Here is a 21,985-nt window from a genome sequence, read left to right as displayed (position 1 = left end):
GAGGGGATGTGTGGCATGGAAAAAAATGATTGGTTTCATAGTCTTAAGTAGTGATGACTATGAAACTGATCAGTTCTCGTTTGTATCTGCCTGGTTTTCTCATGCCTTTTAAGGAAGTTTTATTTGGTCAGTCCTAAATATGATTCCAGCTCCATGGCGATGGGTTGATTCTTAACTGGCTTCTGAAATGACCTTGCAAACTATTCAGTTGAATGGCAATTTGTGATGAGTGAGAGATACAGACCTTTCCAGGAACATCCATATCCCATGAAAGAATAAAGATTAATTTCACAGCCTTCATATCATGCTAATATTTCAAACCGTTAATAACGTGTCACAAATTCCTGAAGACTTTCCAAAATTCCAAATACTCGACATTCATTAATTCTCAGTTACTGATTGATTAGTTACATCCTCAAAACAGTTTCTCTTTGATAAATTGAGATGAATCAACCCAGTCATACTCTAGTTCTCAATAACCCTTTCATGTATATACATAATGCATACATGCATTTTCCTGCTATTAATGTCAGGCTTTGAGAGTCAGAGCCATAGAGTCATACAGCATGGAAAGAGACCCATCTGTCCAATCAGTCCATGCTGACCAACTGCACTAGGCCCACCTGCCTGCAGTTGGCCCATATTCTGCAAAACTCTTTGCATTCATGTTCTTATCCTAATGTCTTTTAGAAGTTGTACCTGTACCTGCATCTACCACTTTCTCTGGTAGTTCAAGCACCCACAAACCCCAGTCAGCTTAATAAAACAGTTGCCCCATGCCTTTTTAAAATTTTTGTTCTCACCTTAAAAATATGTCCCCGAGTTTTGAACTCCCCCACCTCAGTGAAAAGACCCTTTTAATTTACATTATATGCCTCATGACTTTATTAAAACCTCATTAAGGTCACCCCTCAACCACCTATACTCCAGTGGAAAAAATCCCAGCCTTTCCAGTCTATTATTTATATCTCCAATTCTCTATTACCAGTGACATTCTGCTGAATATTTTTAGAATTCTCTAGTTTAATAATGTCCTTCCTATAACAGGCAACCAGAATGGCACACAATACTTCATAAAGGCCTCATTAGTGTCCTGTACAACCTCAACATGATATCCCAACTCCTGTACTCAAAGTACTCTGACTTTATAATTTGCTTTTTGAATGAGATGTCTAATTTCTGGTAAATACTGCACATTCTATGCTGTAAAATTGCATGAAAAACATCAAGGGAAGAGAGGACATTTTATGCCTTGAGACATATCCACATGAACTTGAAAAGGAGCATTGAAATTCTAGGCAAACATTGCAGGAGTAGGCCACTCAGCTCCTTAAGCCTGCTCTGCTAATCATCCATGACAAAGCCATTTTCTTCTGTTAAAAATCACACAACACCAGGTTATAATCCAATAGGTTTAATTGGAAATGCAGTAGCTTTCGGAGCAACGCTCCTTCATCAGGTGATAGTGATATCACCTGATGAAGGAGCGTCGCTCCGAAAGCTAGTGTGCTTCCAATTAAACCTGTTGGACTATAACCTGGTGTTGTGTGATTTTTAACTTGGTACACCCCAGTCCAACACCGGCATCTCCAAACTATTTTCTTCTGCCATTCCTATTTCTCTTGATGCACTTAAGGTCTAGAAATCCCTTGATCTTTAACTTAGTCAATGACTGAGCCTCCATAGCCCTCTGTGGTAGAGAATTGAAAAGCTTCATTAACCTCTGAGTGAAGAAGTTCTTTCTCATCACTGTCCTAAATGACTTGCCTTGATTGTGAGGCTTTGTTCATTGTTACTAGACTCTCTTAATCCACCCCCACCTTCCAAGATTATGTCCTTTGTGTTTACTCTGTCTAGTCCTTCATGAATTTTGCAAGTTTCAACAAGATGACTTCTCACTCTTCTAAACTCTTGAAATTACATGAGAAGGAAACATGTAACCAGCTACTACAGGCCATGAGTTTAACATGTGTTAATGCAAAGTGTTAGAGTCTTTTTTAAAGAATGTAACAGCAGAGCTTTAGAAATGCATAATATGATCAAGCAGAACCAGCGTGACTTGATGAAGGAAAAGTCATGTCTGACAGCTTTACTAGAATTCTTTGTGAATGTAATTGGATTTTCAAATGCATTTGGTTAGTGGCCACACATCAGAATGCTTAATAAGAAAATATCCCATGGTGTTGGAAGTAGGACTGTATATTAGCATGGATTGAGATTTGGCTAATAGAAGACAGTGTTTGGAGGGGGAGGGGGGGAGGGGTTGGGGCATTTTCAGGATTGCAACCTAGTGCCGTATCACTGGGATCATATATTTAATGACTTGGATGAAGAAAGTGAATGTATTGTAACCAAATTTGCAGATCACTAAAATAGGGAAGGCAAACAGTGTGGATGACTCAGTCTGCTGAGGCGTATACAGTAGACTGATTAAGAAGTGGGCAGACACTTGGCAGATGGACTCTAGTGTGCGCAAATGTGGGATTATGCATTTTGATTGGAAAAATTAAGAAACGGGATATTTAAGTTCGACAAAGATTGTGGAAAGCTACAGAAGAGATTTGGGAGTGCTCATCCATGAATCTCAAAAGAAAAGGCTATCCTCCAAGTTCACCTGGTAATAGGGTCATAGAGTTATACAGCATGGAAACAGACTCTTTAGTCCAACTCGTCCGTGCCGACCAGAAATCCTAAACTAATCTAGTCCCATTTACCCCATATTCCTCTAAACCCTTCCTAGTCATATAACAACCCAGATACCGTTTAAACTTGGAATTGTACCCGCCTCCATCACTCCCTCTGGCAGCTTGTTTCGCACACATACCATAGTGTGGAAAAAGTTGCCCCTCAGGTTCTTTTTAAATCTTTCCCCTCTCAGCTTAAGTCACCATAATGTAACTTTTCTCTTCTTTATTTCTCTTTTTGTATCTAAGATTTGTACCTATGTACTTTGGCACCATGAAATTGTAAACATTTCACTGTACTTCTTTACTTGAGTACGTGTGATAATAAAACTTCATTCTAATTCTAACCTTTAGACTCATTACCCTGAGAAAAAGACCATGACCGTTCACCCTATCAATGCCCCCCCCCCCCCCCCCCCCCCAACTTTATAAACCTCTATAAGGTCATCCCTCAGCCTTTGATGCTCCAGGGAAAGAGAGGCCCCAGCCTATTCAGCCTTTCCTTCTAGCTCCCCTCAAAGGACAGTTGTATAATTTATAGAATCCCTAGAGTGTGGGAACAGGCAATTCAGTCCACCAAGTCCACATCAACCCTCCAATAAGTATCCCACCCAGACCTGTTTCCCTACCCTACTACTCCTCATTTCCCATGACTGACGCACCGAACCTACGCACCCCTGAAATTTGAGTTAATCTGGTGAACTTCTGTCACACTCCCTCAGTGGAGGTTTATCCTTACTCTGGAATTCCTGCAGTTGTTGCTTTGTTTGCTTGTATTTGTTTCACTTATGGAGGAGTGGGATTTAAAGAATCTGAGCCAGAGTTCAAAAACGGTAATACTGGTTCTTTGCTATACTTAATAGCATTTCAATTAGTGAAATATGCTTTTGAATTTATTTGGATATGTATTGAACGTATCCATAATGCCTGGATTGGCTCTTTTAAAAATTCTGATCTATGATCATTTGTCTGCAATGATTATGATCTATAATTTGCCAGACCATGTAAACCATTTGGAACTGACAAGTGTCAACATTATTGTGAACCAATCCATATTTCACATAGTGTTTTAACAGTTCCAATCTGGATACTGATCGATCACAAGTTCCTGAACGTACAAAGCATTTTCAAAATCTCCTTTTATTCTTTTCCCTTTTTCTTGGATTTGTAATCTTGGTATAATTTTGCTTTCTTGGTTTATAGATCTGAAAAAAGGCCAACCATGACGTTTCCTCCAAGATTTCAAAAAGAACTTCAGGTGCACTTAGCGAAAAACACACCAAGTGAACATAGTGGTATGTGGATGGCTTTACTTCGTGCATTGTGCAGTTCATGACCATAAATATTCAAGTAATGGATTTCAGTGTTAATAATGAAAACGTGTTTCATAATCATTTATAATTGCAATCTGAATTTTATGATGGTCTTCCTGTGCCATCGTGGTGTTTTTATATATTAAATTATCAATTGAATCTCATAATTTATGAAAATAAATTCAGCTGTAGTCTTTTGTGGTTCATGGAATTTCTAATGCCCAAATTGAAACCCTAAGAAATAGGAACTGAAGTAGGTTATTCGGCCCCTTGAGCCTACTCCATCATTCAGTAGGAACATGGCTGATCCGACACTCCTCACATCCATGTTTCTGCACATTCATGATGGCCCTTTATTCTCCTCCTGATCAGGAATCCATCCAGCTCACCCTGAAATACACACAATGTCTCTGAATTAAGGACAACATAAATGCCAAAAATAATTAGGATTGATAACTGTGTATTGAAATGTTTTCTCATGTAACAACTATACTAATTCTTTTTACTTCAAAGCTTTTGTCTCGACCTCACCTAGATATTTTTGTCCAAAAGCTGTAACTGATGGTTGAAGGCATGTACAGAGCATAAAACAATACAGCATAGGACCAGTCCTTTGGCTTACTCTGTGCCGATCACAATGCCATTCTCAACTCTTCCCCTGTGCCTGCATGTGGTCCGTATCCCTCATTTCCCTGCCTGTTCATGTGTCTGTCTAAATGCCTCTTAGATGTTGCTATCATATCTGCTGCGTCCACCTCCCTAGCATGCACTCCAGCACCCATGACCCTCTATTCTTAAAAAAAAATCGTTGCATGCACACCTCCTTTGCTATTCCCCTCTCACCTTAAATCTATGCTGCCTAGTATTTCCACTAAGGGAAAAAGTTCAAACTATCCACCCTGTGCATGCCTCTCGAATTTTCTATATTGCTATCAGACTGCCCCTCCGCCTCACCACTCAAGCGAAAGCAATTTTGTCCAACCTCGCCTTGTAGCATTTACATTCTAATTGAGGCAACAACCTGTTAAAACCTCTTTTGTAACCTCTCCAAAGACTCCACATCCGTAGCGTGGCAACCAGAACTGCACACAATACTCCAAATGTGGCCTAAACTAAAGTTTTCTCCCAACTTCTATGCTCGATGCTTCAACCGATGAAGGCAAGCATGCCATATCATTTCTATCTTTTATCACCTTATCCACTTGTGTTGACATTTCAAGGAACTATGCACTTGGACCCAAGGATTCCTTTGTATATCAGTGCTCCTAAGGTTCCCGTCATTTATTGCATACTTTGCTGTTGGATTTGACCTCCCCAAATTGCCTCATCTCACACTTGTCCAGATTAAACTACAACTGCCGTTTCTTCATCCAACTTTCAAACTGATCTATAACCTGCAGTATCCTTTGACAATCCTCCTAACTATCCACAACTCCACCAATTTTCTTGCTATCTGCAAACTTACTGATCACACCATTTACATTTTAATACAAATCATTTATATACCAACAACAGTGATCCCAACACTGATCCTTATGGAACATCACAAGTCAATAGACTTTGAGTCAGAAAAACAATCCTCTGAAACAACTTAGTGTCTTCTTTGAGCAAGCTAAATATGTATGCAGTTTACCAGCTCATTGTGGATCTCATGTGTCTTCATCTTTTGCACCAGCCTGTCATGAAAGATCTTGTCAAATGTTTTAGTAAAGTCCATGTCGATAACCTCCTCTGCCCTATCCTCACCAATGATCATCATCACTTCGTCAAAAAGCACAATCAAACTTGAGACAAAACTTGCCCTGCACAAAGCCACGCTGATGATCCCTATTAAATCCATTCTTTTCCAAATGTGATTAAATCCTAGGAATCTTCTCCAGTAATTTCCCTACTACTGATATAAGACTCACCATACTATCATTTTTTGGATTTTCCCTGTTCTCATCCTTAAGTTAAGGAACAACATTGGCTATTTTCCCTCGAGGACCTCACCTATTCTGAAAGAGGATGCAATGACCTCTGTCATGGCCCTCCGTCTCCTTACCTCCCTTAGTATCCTGGGAAAAATCCCATTAGACCTTGGTGACTTAACTACTTTAACATTTAGGACACTCCCAACACCATCACCATCACCACCTTAATATTGACATACCCTAGAATATCAACGTACCCTTCCCGAAGCTTACCATCATCCATGTCCTGCTCCTTCAGGAATGCCAATGCGAAATACTCATTAAGGACCTTGCCCACGTCCTCTGGTTCCATGCATGAATTCTCTCCTTTGTCCTTGAGTGGACTTAGTCTTTCAGTAGTTACCTTCTTGGTCTCAACATAGGCATAAAATGTCTTGGAATTCACCTTAATCCTACATGCCAAAGATGTTTCATGGCCTGTTTTAGCTCTCCTAATTCCTTGTTTAATTTTTTTCTCGCTTTCTTTATATTCCTCAAGGGCCTTGTCTGATTTCAGTTTCCCAAAACTTACTTTTTTATTGATTAAACTGTAATTTATCTCTTGTCATCCAGGGTTCCGAAATTCTTATCTTTCATCGTCACCTTTTATCCTCCTAGGTAGCATGCTGGTCTTAACCTCTGATCAACTGGCCTTTAAAAGATTGCCAAGGTCAGAACCATCCAGAATATCCATCCATCCATAGAATCCCTACCAGGCAGAAAAAGGCCATTTGGCCCATCAAGTCTGTACCAACCCTTTGAAGAGCATCCCACCCAAACCCCTACCCTTTTCCTGTAACCCCTGCATTTACCATGGCTAATTCATGAAGCTTACACATCCCTGGGAACTGCGGGGAAATTTAGCATGGCCAATCCACCTAACCTGCACATCTTTGGACTGTGGGAGGAAACCAGAGTACCTGGCAGAAATCCATGCAGACATAGGGACAATGTGCAAACTCCACTCACAGTCGCCCAAGGCTGGAATTGAACTCTGGTCGTAACCAGTGGGCCACCATGCTGCCCACTAAAATGTCAATAAAATTATACTAGCCCAACAAAAGGATACTTCATTCTTCCAGAAGTATTTCAAATATTTGTGTGTGTTTCTAATAATTTGAGCTGTGAAATTGTGCATGGGTAGTCTCCAGCAGTTAGAAACTTTTGCATTGAGATTACTGGATGATGGAAGGGAGGAAAACTGAGTGAATGGGCAAGAAGAGATAAAACAGTGAGAAACAAGGACGGGAAGGAAGAGAGACATACATCAAGAAGCAGGTCCAATTAAGACATCAAATAGAGGAGAATTCAAAGGAAGGAAATGGAATGGTATAGTATCTTGAAAATCCTGAACTCTACTCCTTGCTTCTGTGTCACTAGGTTGTGGGTTCAATTCAACACTGGAACGCAAGCAGTGCTGGCATGTCAGCGCAATAATGCGATTAGAATAATAAAGTTTCAGGTACAAACATGAAACCCAGGCCCTGTCTATACATCAGATAAATATAAAAGATCCCAACACTCTCTTGAAAACTAAAAGGGTCCCCATTGAGGTACATAAGTTATTTCTCAACCAATGTAACTAAAACAGATAACAGATCCTTATCATACTGCTGTTTCTGAGGCCTTTCTTTACCATCACTGATTTGTGGGGAGCAGTGGTAAACTCTTGTTTTGCTACAATAAAACAAAGAGCTGTGGATGCTGGAAATCTGAAACAAAAACAGAAATGACTGGCAGCATCTCTGGCGAGAAAGCGGAGCTAATGTTTTGGCTCCAGTGACCTTCATCTAAGCCAGTGGAAGCTAGAAATAAATGGCATATCTGCTGAACACAGCTGGGTGTGGGGTGATAAAGGAGTGAGAGGATAGGTGAAGATGAAGCTGAGAGGGAGAGGAAGAGAGTAGGCAAATAAGGGAAGAATATTGGTATACTAGGGAAAGAGAAAAATGGAGAATGGAGACCATGCATAGGTGAAAGTGGGTTGGCTATGCTGAAAGCAGCCCATGTGATGACCAGGCCCGGGGTGTTGGGGTAGGATGAAGGTATTCAGGTGCTAAAAGTATTGAATTCTGTTCGAGAGTGCTGAAGGCTGCAGGGTTCCCAAGCAGAAAATAAAATGTTGTTCTTCCAACTTTCACTGAGACTCATTAGAGGACTGCAAGAGGAATTGTTTTTCTCTTGAGTAGTATTGAAAGTGATGTACGAGGATACTTTTACTTGAAGCTGTCCATTGTGATGGATTTTGCTCAAGGGTTAAAAAATGTATTGTTAATGTGAAGAACAAAACACTATTTGATGCTTTGTTTTCCAATTAGCATCTTTGATGATCTTATTGGTAATAAGACCTTAACATTCATCATGATGGTCATGTTCATCAATCCAATCTCCCTTTCTTTGCTGTCACTCATTCTCTCTCATTCTCTAAAGTTTTCAATTTGACATGCTTGATATAAGCACTTATTATCCTCTTGACACTTCAGCCACCTCCCAAAATTTCTTTTCAGTTATTTGTCGCTAATAGCAGGCTAACGTTACAATCTCTAATATCCCTTTATTCCTTGAGCTATGGGTCTTTTAAGTCTTTCTCTCCCTCGAACCTACTACCCACATATATGCCCTCAGCCATTTAGATTCCACAATATGAAATGTTTTCTTTCTGTCAGCCACCTGTTACTTCCAAATTGGATTTAAAATTCACCTCTTTCACCTCTAATATTCTCTCCTTAAGCTTAGTGTCTGTTTATTCTGATGATGTCACAACCTTCAAGGGTCATCTTGTTGACGTTTTGACCATTCTGTCATTGTCTTGCAAAGTCATTATTGATTGATTAGAGGAAGAGAATTTCTATTAGTGTGGTTTGTTTCCAAGCAAAACCTGCCACCTTCTGGTTGGAAATAATATTAAATGTTGAAATGGCCATTGAATAGTGCTTTGAATGTTTTATTTGATTGATAGTATGTGAATTGTCTCTTCTTTCAATGTTTAATTTTCTTTCAATTACATCTAGTCTGACATGCATGTGTTCAGTATCCTGTCATATTGGTTCAGCATGTGGCAGGGTTCACAGCTATATGACAGCTTGAGGAATTATTGCTTGTTGCCTAATACATACAAATATAAATAATTAAGGCTGCTGAACATTAGCTACATAAATCCTAGGGTTACCATGACCCATACCAATAATGTTCAGGCTGTCTGTTAAATGAACAACCCCCATTTGTTAATTTGATCTTTTTAATTGTTATAGTGAAAACAAGTTATAAATTGTGATGCTTTTTTCCTACATTTTTATAGTGGTTTGGAGTGATGACATAGATTCCAGAAAATCAAATTCATCACCGCCTCAATCCAGCTATAATGAGTTGATACAGTCTCGACTGAAGGAGATCATGGACAAATACAGTAATGGAATTTGGCTATCGAAATTGCCACAATTGTACAGAAAGATGTTCAATGAGGATCTTCAGCAAGATGTTTTAAAGCAGTTAGAACAATGGACTCATATATGCACTGTGAGTGGCATTTAGATACCTGACCAGTGATTGCTAAAGAGAATTTTGAATGTAATTTAAAATGTAGACACGCTTATCTCTTTTCCATTATCCCACTTTGTTCCCCTTATCCTTTAATTAACATATTCCCTTGGAGAATGGTTGTTGCTGAGAAGGAAGTATTAAACCCTATGTTAATTAGTGGTAGATATTGTCTAATCAGTCAATGAGATGTTATTACACATGTTTGAACCAAATGGGACTTGAACCCAGGCCTCCTTGATTCGGATACATCCACTGAGCCCCACCAATGGCTTTTTATTGTCAAAGTGATTGGTCCACTTGAACAATCTGATTGAAAAATCTCATCTGCTATTTGTCTGTGATGATTACTGCTTATTGGTCCTTGAGTTGCTTTTGAAAAATAACTTTTCCAGCATTCTGATTGGTTTGCAAGTGCAACGAATTGTGTTGACATGGATGACTTCACAAAGCAGTTGTATGGTGACCCTTTTTTGTCCAGTTAATATGTTTAGTGTTGCCAAGTTCACAAGTAAGTCAAAAATAAGGCTGAATGTCATTTGTTTATGCTGAACAAAAATGAAATCTTTCAAATAACTGATCAATCAAATATCATTTTATTTGCTACCTTTTTAAAGATTTATATCTAATTATCTTCACAGACATTATGTATCTCATTTGGGTTTTTATTGCCATGCTTGCACCCTGTCAGATTAAAGGAACATCCAGTCGTAAGACTTCAATAGAGAAAGATTTAATTTAATTCCAAGAATTTTTAAGCAATCTAGTTGTGATTACCATCCTGAAAGCTAAGTTTATTGAAGTATTTGAAACAATATTTGACAGCCATTAAGGCCATGAGAGATCCCCCAGTAAAAATATTCTGTAAGAGAACTTCAGTTTTTTAAAAAACAGAATTAACATTGATTAAAATCTTGACACTAAAAGATATGGTACATGTGCCTGCATCAGGAGAGATTAACGCCGTGCTTCTTATCAACTAAATCTGGTAAATAGTGTATAAATAATTCCGTTTTTCTCATTGAAGCACAATTGGTGTTCAAGGTAATGGAAGGTGCGAAATGATTCTAAACTTTGATTTGTATGTCGAATAAAATCATTGTTAACAAGAAAATAAATACAACTGTTATAAAAATACAATTCATTCCATCAGCCATGCATGACACTCAACAATCTTGTTTTTATGCTATGTTTTATCAGGTCCTAAGAATGGTGTAAAGGCAGTCATTGTTATTGAACAGGTAAAATAATATGGTATAGCTAGATGACTTGTTTTTGGTGGCTTTTGTTGGAGGTGGATAGTCAGCTCAGTCACTGGGCTCCCAGCTCCTCCTAGTATTAGAATGGGATAGTTCTCATCCCACTTGGCAGGAAGGCTGCTTATGTTTCATATGAAGGATGATATATCCCTCATCATGGTATCTTGTTGTGTTGAAGTCTGAAGTGAGGCTCGAACCTACCAACTTCTGACTTGATTACAACTATGCTAAAATTTGTACTTGTCACTAGACGTGAGGAGGTGATGGCTGAATGGTATTATCGCTGAACTGTTAATCCAGAGACTCGACTAATGTTCTGAGGACTGAGGTTTGAATCCTGCCAAGGCAGATGGTGGAATTTGAATTCAATAATTAAAACAAAATCTGGAATTAAGAATTTATTGATGACCATGAATCCATTGCAGTTTGTTGGTCCACTGATGTCCTTCAGTGAAGGAAGCAACCATCCTTACCTGGTCTGGCCTATATGTGGTTCCAGACCAACTGCAATATGGTTGACTCTAAGCTGCAAGATGGATAATAAATGCTGGCTTCACCAGAGATGCCCACATCCCGTTTATGGAGTTAAAAACTCCATAGACCTAGTTACTGTGTAGAAACGAAAACAAGTTTTCAGTTGAAGATAATTAGTTTTGCATGCAACAGTTCAATTGTAGAAGTCTGTGAAGTCTTTCCTGTAGATGTAAGATGGGTATATGGAGCCCTATGTGTGACTGTTTTCAGTTGGATTGTTCCACATCTGATTTTTCTTGTATTCCATCGCAATGTGACATCATCATCTTCTGCCATAACGCATATGCATTTCTCGTACGGTTTGAAGTAAAGCCTTCGCTATAATAAAGCGTACGTTAGAACAGTTTGTCACTTCTCCAACTTAAGTTTCTTGGTTCCTACAAAGGTTGTTAGTTCACCAAAGTTGCTACTTGAAGATATCAATATTGGAAAGAGTCTTGTGTCCCTGGTTTTATCTGGTTTCTGCTAGCTTCTCTGAGGTATCACCGTTTCAGGTCCTGGACTGTGTGTTGTTTGAAAAAAAAATTATTGTCAGTCTCTGCATTCACATATTGCAACCAGAAAGAAATGTTTGAGAATGAAGAAATTACAACTGTGTGCTTATTTTCATATCTGCAGTTGGTTAAGCCCAAGACATTGGGAAAAACTATAGTATAAAATTATTGCGCCCTCTGCAACTGAGCTTCACCAACTCAAGTGGAAATATGAACCTGTGACGCTAATGGAAAATTGCCTGTAAAGTCTTCATTACAGGTGAGCATTGTACTCTGGCTATGGTCTGCTAAATCACGATTGGTCTTCAAAAAGGACAATAATTAGAATAGCTGTAAGGCATTATAGTCACAGCTGAAGAATTATGGCTACCAGAGATGTTCAGCTAGCATGTAACCATTTAGATGAGGCGCAGTAATTTCAACCATGAACAGCCTTACTGTGAGAAATGGTTACTTTTAATTGTATTATACTCTGATCTTTTGCCATAGATATAGTTACATTTGCAAATACTTTGCTTGTTTGCATGTGATTTTAAAGACTGCAGCGTGGCTTCTTTTAGTATTGTTCCATTTAGCTTGCCTGAGCTTAATTATATTTGTAATGTCTCTGAAAGTCCTTATCCCAAGTGCACTTATCTCTTTTGTGCTTTACTACCTGTCCACCCATTATATCTGTGTGTAATCAGTTGGATTCCCACTTCAGTTAAATGTCCTAAAGTAATTGCTGTACATAGTCCACCTGTCAGGGCGAGTTTTTGTGTTCATTGGGAATAATTCTCTCATTTTATTTTCTATTTGTCACATTTGAGCTGTGCTGTATTGCATCCATAAAACTTAGACTGGAGCAAAATAATCACAAAGCTTTCATAGATTATGTCAATCATTGAATTTTCAAAATGGTATAAGTGCCCCCTCCCCCTCCCCACAGGCTCGGCCTCAGCATCAGTTCAAATTCCATATTCCATTGTTCGATGCATCTTTTATGAATGCTTTTAAGAGTGACAATGCGCAAATTATTTTGTACTTGTATCTCCTGAATGAAACACTTACATTAAGACTGACAAACTAATATTTCCTTACTGATGCAAGAGGCTTTCTAGCTAGCATTGCAATTTTGCTTCTGCCCTTAATTGTGAGCTGTGTGCAAAAGCAACGTCACAATCATTGACAAGAGTGTCTAAAGGCAGTAGATTAGAACAAAACCTGCACTGTACTGCTGAGAATAAACAGTATTGCTAAAAGTGCATGGAATCTGTAAAAAGATGGCTGCATATTTTCAAAGTATGGTGAGCTGATTTAAAATATTAATTTGATAAGTGATAATGGTGATGGCATTTGTGTTAATATACTTTGCTGATGTATCTTAGAATATCTTTACAGATTCTGGAGTTTTGTCTTGAAATAATGCTCACCTGTGACATAGGTTTTACAGGCAATTCTCCACAAAGCATTGTGTTGCAAGTGATTGAAACTGTGTTTATAATGTGTAATGCAGAAAAAAATGGAAGTTTTATAAAAAAATTGAATTAACCATGCCTTTTTTACCAGATCAGTTCATCCTGTCCTTACATTTTAGAAAACCGATTCACTGAATTCTTGCTTCTGTTCATTATTGTTGCATTTGTCATGTGTGAAAATAGAAATTGGTGCTTGGTGCATTGTTTCACTGTACCTGAAATTTTAAGCTGCCCTCGCCCTAAATGGTGGAATTGTATTCTGCTACTGCATCTGAGTTTAAACAGAGCATGCTAATTGCATGGGACTGGTACTGCTTTGTGCTTAAACATGAGATTACAATTATCTGGACTCTTATTTGTGATTTCTTTGTAGTCTTTCTTTACCATATTTTGTCGTCTCATTGCTTTTTATTGATCTACCTTTGTCTCTGCTGCAGGGAACAGTTTCCGTTTTCAATACTCCCAGTTGTCCAGAAGCTCAACGTTGATGCTTTTTTGAATTTTGAATATTTGTAGATTGGAGCTTTGTTTTTCTTCCCCAAGTTTGGTGATAAAGATATAAGACAATTGTGTGGACAATTTTATTTTGAGAAAATGAAGTATAATACAAACAGCTCACAGGATGGAAATAGAATTCCTCAATGGTTTTGTAGGTTTACCTAATGTACAGCTTGAACCATTCAGACAAAGATGATATAAATTGTTTTCCATGTCTCTGCTGAATTATCTATCAGCTGTGGTGTAGTAGTTAACTGGAGAGTGCCTAGTTTTGCATTGGGGAAGAAAAGCATCAACCAGTGTCCCCTCCTGAGAAAACTGTTGAATGACATCTGGATATGCTTCTGCGTGAATGTCATGAGGATTGAGTCAGACTCCAGTCAGCTATAATTTTCACCGTTCTCGTGGAATGTCATAGTAACCTTTTGGGGTGATACGGTGGCTCAGTTGTTTGCACTGCTGCCTCACAGTGCCAGGGAGTCAGGTTGGATTCCAGTCTCCTGTGACTGTCTGTGTGGAGTTTGCACATTTTCCTCCCACAGTCCAAAGATTTGCAGGTTAGGTCGATTGGCCACGCAAAATTGCCCATAGTGACCAGGTTACTTGGATAGGCCGTGAGAAATACAGGTTTACAAGAATCGGGTGGGGTGGGGTGGAAGGGTGGGATGCTGTTACGAGTGTTCACGTAGACTTAATGGGCTGAATGGCCTGCTTCTGCTCTGTATCGATTCTATGATTCAAATTGCTAGAAAGTCACTACCGAACTGTACCCGTTAATAACCAATCTTGAGAAGAAGGAAGAAATTGAAGCAATGAGGAGAAATAAAAAGAAACGGCAGGGAGTTGGGGAGTTTGAGAGATATCGAGGAACAATGATTGGGTTAAAAAAATTTCCCTTATTAGGACAATTGGTAAGAATAAGTGCAAGACCGAAAGCTTTGACGTGTATTATTTCACTAATTCTCAGGTTCTGTACTATGACTATTTAACTAAAATTTGTAACACATACATCAAGCTAAACCAGTTCATTATTTCTCTGAGTGAACTCAATTTTCTTGATTGCCAGTTAAGCCCAGCAAATTAGCACAACATGCAAGGCTGAAGCATTTGAAACAAACTTCAGTCAAAATGAGGAGTGGATGGTTCATTTGCCTTTCTCCTGATGTTTTTGCAGTTAGTTTTCAGACTATTTGATTCATTCCACTGTACGAAGAAATGGCTGAGGCACTGGACAAAGCAAAGGCTATAATCCCCCCTGACTGTCATCCCATTTTGACCTCACCAAGCTGTTCCACTAATACTACAATGCTAGTACTATCCCACCAGTCCATATTCAATCATCACACAAGTGATGAAATCTGTAATTGTCAGTTCTATTACGTAGCACTTGCACAGCAATAACTTATTCATAATGTTAAGTTTGGGTTATACAAGGGTGACTGGACTGCAGACACTTGAGGAAGGAGTGATTGTCCTTCACATAAAAGCAGCAATTGCCCAAGTATGGCCATCAGTGATAATTTGCAAAATGCAAGTCAATAATAATTGGTAGCGTCTACACTCATGTTTGTCCTATCATGTGAGAAAAAAATGGCTGTCATTGTTGAGGTCAACCACCTCAGTCCCAGCATTTCTACCCTGGAGGAACCGCTGTGTCTATATATGGTGGCATGAACCCAGGCTGCCTGAATCAGAGGTAGGGACACTACCACAGCATCACAAGAGACAGTGTTCTTCAGTGTCATGTCCTAGGCCTATGCATGTTCAGTTGCTTCATAAAGGACTTTGTCTCCATTCTAAAGAACTATGCAATAGTCAGTGAGCATCTCCCACATTCAGTAGCATTTGCAACTTCTCAGACACTGAAACGATTTGTCTGTGAGGTAGCAAGAAGTAGGCCATGTTCGTGATCTTGCTGATGTAAGGCCTGAATGTTACTTCTAATTAAAAAGTGAGGCAATGACCATTTTGAGCAAGAGAGAATGTAGCAGGTCCCTTGATTTTCAATGACATTACCAGTGCGGAATCCTGCATCATCATCATCATCCTAGAGGTTACCATTGACCAGTAATGGAACTGAATCAGCAATTTAAATACTCCAAGCAATTTAAATGCTACAAGAGCAGATCAGAAGTTGTGATTTCTGTAATGAATGACTCTGCACATGATGTGACTGGCTCGTATCCATCCACCATGTATCTCCAAGGCACAGCCAGGAATAGAATGAAATACTGGATGAAAGGAAATCCATTTACACTGAAGGTTCTCAACCAAATCTAAGACAAAGTACATGCGTGATTGTTGTTCACTACCACCATAGGTGTTCCCTACATTGGCAGTGCACGTTGATGGCAGTGTGTGCCATCTACAAAATGCACTATAGCAACTAACCAAGGCTCCTTGGATGGCACCTTCCAAACCTATCACCCCTCATCACCTAGAAGGGCAAAGAGCAGCAGATGCATGAGAACACGACATTACCTGGAAGGTTCCTTCTTAGCCCATGCTATCTTGACTTGTAACTATATTGCCTGGCCTTCACAGTTGCTGGGTTAAGGATCTGCAATTCCCTATTTAACAGCAGGTTAATCCTCAATACTGGCACCCTGCAAGAAGGTATACTCAGCCCTCTACAATACTGGTAACAACAATAACTGCAGATGCTGGAAACCAAATTCTGGATTAGTGGTGCTGGAAGAGCACAGCAGTTCAGGCAGCATCCAAGGAGCAGCGAAATCGACTTTTCGGGCAAGAGCCCTTCATCAGGAATAAAGGCAGTGAGTCTGAAGCGTGGAGAGATAGAGGAGGGTGGGGGTGGGGAGAGAGTAGCATAGAGTACAATGGGTGAGTGGGGGAGGAGATAAAGCAAATGTGGCTGTGGAACCGAGTTTGTTTCACAACATGGTTGAAGAGCTTCAGGGCAGAGGAAATGACCTGGGAGTTGCAGTGGGAGAGGGACTCCCTGAGATTCTTGTAGACAGAGGAGGAAAACTTCTTCAAGGCAGGCATCCTTGCAAGAGGATTCGCAGTAGGGTTAAAATCAACGAGGTAAAAACATGTACAACCACAACCATGTAGCCAAATTCAGTATAAATGAACCCTGTCTATGAATGTGCTGATGGCACCATTGTGGTAGGCTGGATTTCAAACGATGAGGAGTTAGGATACAGGAAGAGGATAGAATGTTCAGTGTTCTAGTGTTTTCTCTGTGTTGGCAAAACAAAAGAACTGATCATTGATTGCAGGAGTAAAGGAGGAGGACATGCCTAAATCAACATCAATGGAGCTGAGATGGGGAGGGTTGAGAGCGTCAAGTTCTGAGGAGTGATGATCAACAATCTGTCCTGGACTTTACACATAGATGCAGTGGTCAGTAAGGCACAGCAATGCCTCCTCTTCCTCAGGCAGCTTAAGAAATTCAGCATGTCCATAAAGACCCTCCCCAGTTTCTACAGATGTGCCATAGATGCATTTATTCAGGCACATAGCAAGTTTGTACAGTAACTGCTCTACCCAAGACCGTAAGAAATGAAGAAAGTTGTGTGCACAACCCAGACCATTAAGGAAGCCAACTTCCCATCCACGGACTCCATCTACAGTTCTCATTGCTGCGGAAAGGCTGCCAGCATCATCAAAAACCCCTCCCACCCCAGTAAATATCGTCTTCTAAGCTCTTCCATCAGGTAGAAGACACAGAAGCTTGCACAACAGTTTGAAGAACAGCTTCTTCCCTGCTGTTATTAGACTGCTGAATGGACCCCTCTAATTTCAAATCTAATGCTGATCTTGATTTGGTTACCTCCTGTGCAGTTGTATCCTTGTATTCCTTGCTTTGTCTAAGCACACGTCCTTGTTTGCTAGATCTGCCTGTACCACTCTCAAAACAAAGCTTTTCACTGTACTTAGTACATATGACAACAATAAATCAATCAATCAATCAATCATTGGGGATGGCCATGCGTATTATGGACTCCAACCAGTCAAGAAGGTGGCTTACTCCTACTTTCTCAAAGGCATGGACAATGAACACTACCCTTCCCACCAAGGCATCCAAGGAAACACAATGAAAAATAACATTTTAAATTTAAACATGTATAGACACCGAAAACACAACTGGCGTTCTTGTGTCCCTGAGGGAATCTTGCATCAACTTTTTACGAGAACGCATTCTGAACTGTCTTATCATTTCGTGGCTCTCTTTTCAGTGCTGAGGACAGATTTGTCTGATACTTCTACCTTTTGGATGACCTTAACATTCCACTTGGGTTATAGAAAATGCAGTGTTCTATAAGGTAAGATTGCTATATTAATGATTCTCCGTGCCAACAAGGAGGATGGGACATTAAATTGATTTGAGTTAATGTATGTAGATCTGCGGGTCAGAAACCAGTCTAACTCACCTGAGGCCATTTGCTGGCTTAGTAGCAGGAGGGTCTGAGGTTGAGTTTGAATTTGATGGGTGCTTCATGAATAGAAAAATAGACGTTATCTTCATTGGCCTATACTGGTTATCTACATTGAAAACAGGAGCTCCTTTTTGACACATCCATGACCCGCATGTTTTGATTTGATTTCTTATCAGTTGTTCACTTGGTTCCAGCATCAGTCCGCACTCTGCATGATTTACCTATATACAATGGGCTAGGTTTTCTATCCTCTAGATAGGAATGACGTGAATAATCTAGCCCTTTGTTGCATCATAATAAGCTTTATCTCCTGTTGTGTTGTGCTTCCAATTCACTCAATGTTTCTGCATTATCCAACTCAACATCGCTCAGCTCAATTTGGCTTGATTCATATCCTCTCCTGTCGTCTTGCATCTACCTCCAGAGAAGTCAGGTATTTTGAATTTTGTAGATTAAGTTTGTTTTACCAGTTTAGGTGTTACATTCTAATTTTTGGAATGCAGTTTAATAAGGTGATCATATTAATCAGTTGCTCTGAAAAGCAGTCTGAAGGGAGAAAGGGATATATATGTAGAACAAAAGAATTGAGCTTATTCTATATAAATGTTCAGAGAGGGAAGATCTCCAGGTTAAAGCTGTTGGGCAACAACTACTTAAATCCATGTCTAACCAAGGGAAAGTAGTTGTTACTCTCCAGTTTAAATGAGCAAGGCTGCCCACAGTATAGTTTTCCAGACTAAAGCTCAGGCAGTGAAAAATGAATACAGCTTCAATATAGAAGCATGTTGTTACATATTTGCTATGGTAACCAGATGTATTATATTGATGAGAATATGAGAAGTTGATGCAAAGGAAAATGAGGCTGCTGTTCCCACTTGATCCCACTTGATGTTATGACTGAATAAGTCCAAGCCCGGACTGAAATCTGGCTTGATACCTGATGTTGTGATTTGTTTTCATTTATTAACAAGGCGGTCTTTCATTGAAAGGAGAAAGTGAGGACTGCAGATGCTGTAGCTCAGAGCAGAAAATGTGTTGCTGGAAAAGCGCAGCAAGTCAGGCAGCATCCGAGGAGCAGGAGAATCGACATTTCGGGCATAAGCCTGAAGAAGGGCTCATGCCCGAAACGTCGATTCTCCTGCTCCTCGGATGCTGCCTGACCTGCTGCGCTTTTCCAGCAACACATTATCAGGTCTTTCATGGAAATACAAGCATGAAATGCTGGTTTTAATAATAAAAGTAACTTTATTATGCACAAGTAATGAAGATAAGTAAAATAAACCAAGCAATTTACTTATAACGCAATCTGAAAGAATTCAAAATGTACAGTACAAATACAATCCCATTAATGCCAAAAGAATCCCATTACAGCACTGCATAACCCTTCTATCTTCCACACATGATTTAACTTAGCTGTAACTTCATTTCCCATTCAAGCATCCAATCGTCTCTTTCTTGATCCATCATAAAGCTTTGACTTTTTCGGCTTCACACAACCCATTCAGTGTTTCCATTAACACTTCTGATCTAGAATTTCTAACCTGAAGTCCTTACACTAAGGTATTCTCTTTCTGAACAGTCTTAAACTACTTTCGTTTGCTCGGATTGATCCAGCAGAGGTGGCAGAACAGTGATATGCAGTGAGAATGGAGCTATTTTAGGAGTCCTCAACATTGACTCCTGACTCCATGAAGTCTTGTGGTGCCAGGTCAAGCATGGGGCAAGGAAACCTGCTGATTATCACAGTCTTCGCTCAGCGAATGAATCAGTACTTCTCTAGGTTGAGCAACACTTGAAGCATGGAGTGTGGCAAGGGTGCAGAATGTACTTTGGGTGGGGGAATTTGTGTTCACCAACAAAACTTGATCAGGCCGGTCGAGTCTGAAAGGTCATTGCTGCTAGACTGAATCTACAGCAGGTGGTGAGGGAGTCAACAAAAGGCAACAACATATTGACCTCATCCTCCCCAATCTGCCTGCTGTCAATGACGGTAATGGTGAAAGTCATTATCTCCACAAAGGCTGTGAGGTGATGTCCTGCCTTCACATTGAGAATATGTTGCATAGTGTTCTGTGATACTGTTATCATGCTAAATGGGACATCCTTCACATAGGTCTAGTAATTTGAAATTGGGCATCCATCTAGTGCTGTGCACCAGCAGCTGCAGAATCATAGTTGAACTCAATCTCCAACCTCCCCACTCAACCATTACCATCAACACTGGTTCAATGGAAAGCACAGGAGGGCATGCCATGAGCAGCACCGGGCCTTGCTAGAAATGAGGTGTCAATCTGGTAAAGGTATGAAACAGGACGACTCGTGAGACAAGTGATAAACAGAGCTAAACAATTCTACAACAAACAGAACAGATCTAAGCTCAGCAGTCCTGCTGCATCCAGTCGTGAATGGTAGTGGACAATTAACTCAGTGGAGGAGGAGGGTCCACACACATACCCATCCTCAATGATGGGGATGCCCAGCACATCATTGCAAAAGATAAGGCTGCAGCACTTGCAACAGTCTTCAGCCAGAATTGCTGAGCAGATGATCCAACATCCATATGTCTGCATAATCAAACTGTTCCTGTATAGCTGCAACACTGGCATTGGTCTGGCAATGTAGAAAATTCCCAGCTATGTCCTGTACACACAACAGGACCAATATACCGTAGTCAATTCTGTCCCATCAGTTGACACTCTATTAATAATAACATTATGATTGGTGTCATCACAATGCTATGAAGTGGTACCTGCTCAGCAACAGCCTGCTCACTGACACCAAATTTGGTTTCAGAAGGACCGCTTGGCTCCTGACCCTTTGCCACTTTAGTTAAAGCATGGACAAAGAGCTGAATTACAGAGGTGAGGTGAAAGTGATTGCCTTTAACATCAAGGATGCATTTGACCAAGGCATTTGGCATCAATAGAGTCCAAGCAAAGCAGGAGTCAATGGGAAATGGTGTTGGTGGGGTCTCGCTTTTGGGTGGAGTCATACCTAACAGAAGAGAAGATGACTGTGATTGTTGGAAGTCAGTCAACTCTGTTCAGGGTCATCTCTGCAAGGAGTTCCACAGGGTAGTGTCCTAGGCCCTACCACCGCCAGCTACTTAATTAATGACCTTCCTTCCATCAGAAAGTCAGAAGAGGATGTAATAACTGTGCAATGTTCAGTGTCATTCACAACTCAAGTACTGGAACAGTCTATGTCCAAATGCACCAAGATCTGGACAATAAAGTGGCAAGTAACCCTTGCATGACACAAATGTAGGCAATGACCATCTCCAGTAAGAGACGATCTAACCATTGCCCCCTGAATACGCCACTATACCATCCTGGGTGATATTAGACATGAACTGGATTTCATGAACATGAACTAGACATGTAACTACAGTGGTTACTAGAGCTGTTAGATGCCAGTAATCCAGCAGCACATAACTCAGCAGCAGTGTGTACTGTCTACAAAATGCACTGCAGAATTTCACCAAGAGTCCTTAGCACCTTTCTTCTAGGACAAGAGTAGCAGTTACATGCAGACACCAACACCTGCAAGTTCCCCTCTGAGCCAGTTACCATTCTGACTTTGAAATACATCACTTAATTCACTATTGTTGGGATCAAAATCCTAGAGTTCCCTCCCTAACTGCATTATGAGTTTATCTACAGCACAGAGACTGCAGCAGCTCAATAAGACATTTCACAGTCACCCTCTCAAGGATAGTAGTAAATGCTTGCCCAGACAGTAATGCCTTCATTCCATTAGTGAATTTAAGAACAAAGGAACTATTTTGCACATCCAACTTCCATCAAGGCTTCTTCAAACTGCCCCAAACTGAAATTAAAAAGTTTCCTTCC

The 21,985-nt window shown here is 40.1% G+C and overlaps 1 protein-coding gene across 2 annotated transcripts in view; it reads left to right on the top strand.

The window, feature by feature from the left end:
- The window catches only part of LOC140491626 (tudor domain-containing protein 7-like), a 118,130-nt gene that overhangs the window by 38,311 nt on the left and 57,834 nt on the right, over nt 1-21,985 (top strand). For both annotated transcript variants that reach the window (XM_072590085.1, XM_072590092.1), the window contains exons 5-6: nt 3,888-3,979; nt 9,248-9,465. In XM_072590085.1, the coding sequence (XP_072446186.1) occupies nt 3,888-3,979; nt 9,248-9,465 (310 nt within the window). The remainder of the gene's footprint in view (nt 1-3,887; nt 3,980-9,247; nt 9,466-21,985) is intronic.

The sequence above is a fragment of the Chiloscyllium punctatum genome, chromosome 2, assembly GCF_047496795.1.
Source record: "Chiloscyllium punctatum isolate Juve2018m chromosome 2, sChiPun1.3, whole genome shotgun sequence".
Taxonomy (NCBI): Eukaryota; Metazoa; Chordata; class Chondrichthyes; order Orectolobiformes; family Hemiscylliidae; genus Chiloscyllium; species Chiloscyllium punctatum.
The sequence above is the reverse complement of the archived record's forward strand: the minus strand, read 5'-3'. Positions and strand labels throughout refer to the sequence as shown.